The 3,654-nt window shown below is 53.6% G+C and overlaps 2 protein-coding genes across 6 annotated transcripts in view; both read right to left on the reverse strand.

Annotated features, from left to right (window-relative positions):
- The window catches only part of gon4lb (gon-4 like b), a 26,281-nt gene that overhangs the window by 17,988 nt on the left and 4,639 nt on the right, over positions 1 to 3,654 (reverse strand). The gene's annotated exons all lie outside the window — the stretch shown is intronic.
- On the reverse strand, positions 1,526 to 3,594 carry LOC106940904 (thioredoxin-interacting protein-like). Its single transcript, XM_015023782.1, has 7 exons — positions 3,258 to 3,594; positions 3,115 to 3,190; positions 2,888 to 3,035; positions 2,519 to 2,731; positions 2,295 to 2,441; positions 1,819 to 2,097; positions 1,526 to 1,728 (listed from the first exon to the last, which is right to left on the reverse strand). The coding sequence occupies exons 1-7, from the start codon at positions 3,505 to 3,507 to the stop codon at positions 1,690 to 1,692; spliced, it is 1,152 nt and encodes a 383-aa protein (XP_014879268.1). The 5' UTR covers positions 3,508 to 3,594; the 3' UTR covers positions 1,526 to 1,689.

The following is a 3,654-nucleotide window of genomic DNA, read 5'->3' on the forward strand; positions in this document are numbered from 1 at the left end:
GTCTTGGTTTTTCTGTGTCCTGTTCCCCTGTGAGTCTCTGTCCTCCCTGTTGATTGATCCCAGCTGTGTCTAGTTCCCTGATTACCCTCCCTGTGTATTGGGAAAGCTCTTTCACCTTTTTTCTTTGTTCCTTGTCAGGTCCTCGTCATACATTCGTCTCATGTCGAATGTATGACATGAGACACAGCACACACACAGTGCTGTGTCTGTGTATCGTTTCTTGTGGACATTTATCATTAAATCTTCATTTCAACATGTCGTCCTGGGCTCACCTGCGTCTTCCTCACCATTCACAACCGCAAATCATGACAGAAGAACCCGACCAGAACTGAGGTGAGGACGCCAGCACTATGGCCCGTGAGGTGTGGATCCAGTAGCAGCTGGAGTTGGCGCATAGGGATCTCTACAAGGTGTAGAGATCCTGCCTTCTCCGCTGCTGCTGGAGGAATTGGGTCTCGCCTCAGACCTTGACACACCCAAGCGACGGAGGCCATGGTGGCAGTCAGGAGCGGAAGAGCTTTTTGGGGAAACTCTTTCCAGTCCCAGTCGTTGGAGGGAATCGCGGCTGGCGATTTGCCCTCCCGGAGTGGGTCCACGCCTTCTGCCCCATGCCAGCCTCCAGACTGTTCAGGGCGCGCTCCGCCTGGACCGTGCCCTTTTTGTTTTGTTTTCTTGGACTGAGCTTATTCTGTTTAGTTTCATTGGAAGGGTTAGGGGAGGATTGATCACAGATCAGATCCATCTGATGGTTGATCAGCGTTTAGATTCATCCAGACTGATCATCCTGGAGCTCTGAGCAGAACTTAGAGCGGTACCAGCGGTACCGGTACCGGTCCAGCTGCAGCCGTCCTCCAGTGGAGCCGCCCGCTTTGTGAAAGCGCCTTATGGACAGAAAGCATCTCTACTCTGTGAATGCAGCTTCTGCTGCCGCAGCAGGTCCGACCCGGAGGCTCTGCTGCAGCAGATCAGACCCAGAGGCTCTGCTGCAGCAGCAGGTCCGACCCGGACAGCTTTACTCTTTACTTTGGAGGGTTTCTTTAATCGTTTTATTTTTGTGAGGTGACCTCATGAGCCCTGAAAGCAGCTTTTAAATAAACTATATAATTATTATTATAGATGCTTATACTGCTGTTAGCCAGGATGGTTGTCATGGTTACTGCTTCACGTGGCGGCAGACTTCCAGGTATTTATACTGATTTATATTAATATGTATTCATGGAGGCGGCAGGCGGAGCAGCAGCTGCAGGGTTTGAGGCCCCTGATGTTTTGGCTCTGATCCTTTGCAGAACGTCAGAAAACATCCAGCATCATGGAGATCAAGGAACCTTCTGAAGGGCAGCGGAACAATAACGACTCTGAGATTCAAATATGTTCACGTCATTAATGTTTATTTAATGAATAGAAAATGTTTTAAAAATCTGATTATTTACAAAATATACATGATTGTAACTTCCTGTTACTGTAGAAAAAACCCAAAATATTTACAAACAACAAACATGATTTCATAAACAGTCGACACTGCTGAGTCATTATAAACACCCAGGTCACCTTTATGAACTGCTGAGTCATGTAAATAGTCAGTATAAAACAGAGCTGCTGTCAGAGTCGCTGATGGATCAGTTTTGGTCTTTCCAATCTGGTGCCTTTGTCCTCAGACTTAAAGGGACAGTGTCCTCCTTCTGTCTGTCTTCAGAAGATCTGTTGAGAGTGAACAGCATCTTCATCAACCTGAAGACCACAAGAAGGTTAAAGGTCAGGCATCCATCAAAAACCTCTGACTGCTCACCACCAGAGTGGAGGGGCCTTCGGGTTCCTCACCTCGCTGTAGGCGGGCGGAGCGGGGTAGCACCCCTCAGGAACCCTGATGAAGAGCCCCACGTCGTCATCGTCGCCATCGTAGTCGTACAGCAGCGGCATGCGGGGGCCGTCCGCCCTCAGGTCCCGGTGGATGTTGCTGTAGCTGGGGGGGCCGGAGGGGGCGGAGCCTCGGCTGCTCATGCTGCTGGTTCTGCTGCCGACGCCGCTGAACGGGATGGTGCCGATGACCAGAGGCAGCTCCAGCACCAGCTTCTCGCTGCCGGGGATGTGCAGGTAGACCTGGGGGTGGACAGGTGTGAGTAAACGGTGATGTCATCTGCATAACAGCTGATTTCAGCCACGCTTCTAATTCTGCTTCGTCACAGAAACAGGTACTGGCAGGGGCCAAACGTGGAGCCCTGAGGAACACCTGAGCTTGTCTGGTTTCTGTCCAGACAACACCTCCTTCTGTTTTGATGACATCACAGACGACTCACCATGAGGGCGTAGTCCACCTTGATGATGTCACAGCCGAGCAGAGTGGGCTTCAGCTTTGGGACCCGGAGGCTCCGCCCCTGCCACATGTCACACATGCCGGACATGATGGCGTTCCCCCGGACCGCCGTCAGTTTTTGGCGCAGAATCTGTGAAGGAACCCAAAGTTGAGCCTGGCAGCAGAACCCCAGAGTTTCTGGGGCGGTTCTGACCTGGCCTCACTCACCTTGGTGGTCCCGTTGACGCTGTAGGAGTGTCTGGCGATGATGGCAGCCTTCGGCACCACAATCCGAGAGCAGGTGTTCTCGAACTTGGCGTTGATGTTGATGTCCTCGCCCTCGCAGAAGCCCTTCCTGTCGATCTGAGCCGAGACCGAAACCTGGCCGTCAGGGATGAACAGACAGGTGAGCTTCTTCTGCCGGGAGGCCGCCGCCGGAGCCTGGAGCAGGGGTCAGAGGTCAGGGAGTTAGGAGGAAGATTGGGATTAAAATCAGGATCTGGGTCAGGATGTGTGGCATGAACCACAGATTTAATTTTCTATCTAATCATTTGAATCGGATCTTGTTGGTTCTGGTTCTGTCTGTGCGGGTGGTACCAGCAGGTCGGGTTGGTTCACGTCCAGTGGCTCCTCCACTTCAAACTCTTGCTCGCACTGCAGTGCATGCTGGGAAGGCCGCTGCAGCTCTGCTCTCACGTAGTACCGCACCGACCCAAACTTCCCTTTAAAGGACGAGACCAGGCGCCTGCAACAGAACCATCAGAACCAAACAGAACCATCAGAACCAAACAGGTCCAGAGAAGTGGACTGGGTCAGAGACTCACCCGGGAGGAGGAAGCTGGAAGCCGAACTGGAAGCTGAAGGATTTCCCCGCAGGAAGCAGGAAGTAGCCATCAGAATCTGGGGACACGGCGGACGTTAGGGGACAGAGACACTCGGAGACGCAGCTGTCCACCAGCTTCCTCACCTGTATTCAGAACCGGGTCCAGTCGGACCTCATCCTCGTACTTCAGGTACTCCACCTCCTGGCTGCGGCGCCGGCTCTCTACGCGGGCGCAGCCGGCCGCCGTGACCCTCAGGTGCGTCAGCCTGCAGGGGGAGCTGGCCTCCAGCTGGACCGAGCCAGACACTTTGGCCCCACCGCTGTAGACGGTTCTGGTTGGGTCAGAGAAGATGACCCGGAACTCCCGGGGCTTGTTGGCTGAGGACAGAACCATGGCCAACCGGACTGAGGCGAGGAAGAGGAAGATGGAGGAAGAACAATCACAACTATCAGAACCAGACGGGTCGGTTTGTTTCTGCAGGACTCTGAGGCAGCTCAGCTTTATACCCGGGTGGGGGGAGGTCGAGGAGGGGTGGGGCAT

This window comes from Poecilia latipinna, unplaced genomic scaffold (assembly GCF_001443285.1).
Source record: "Poecilia latipinna isolate Pla-1442-1.1 unplaced genomic scaffold, P_latipinna-1.0 Scaffold3411, whole genome shotgun sequence".
Lineage (NCBI taxonomy): Eukaryota > Metazoa > Chordata > Actinopteri > Cyprinodontiformes > Poeciliidae > Poecilia > Poecilia latipinna.

Coding starts and splice junctions, on each gene's coding strand:
- LOC106940904 (XM_015023782.1), bottom strand. CDS start 3,507: ATGGTTCTGTCCTCAGCCAACAAGCCCCGGGAGTTCCGGGTCATCTTC. Junction 3,191..3,257: donor GGACCCGGTTCTGAATACAG/GTGAGGAAGCTG, acceptor CCGTGTCCCCAG/ATTCTGATGGCTACTTCCTG. Junction 3,036..3,114: donor TTCCAGCTTCCTCCTCCCGG/GTGAGTCTCTGA, acceptor GTTCTGTTGCAG/GCGCCTGGTCTCGTCCTTTA.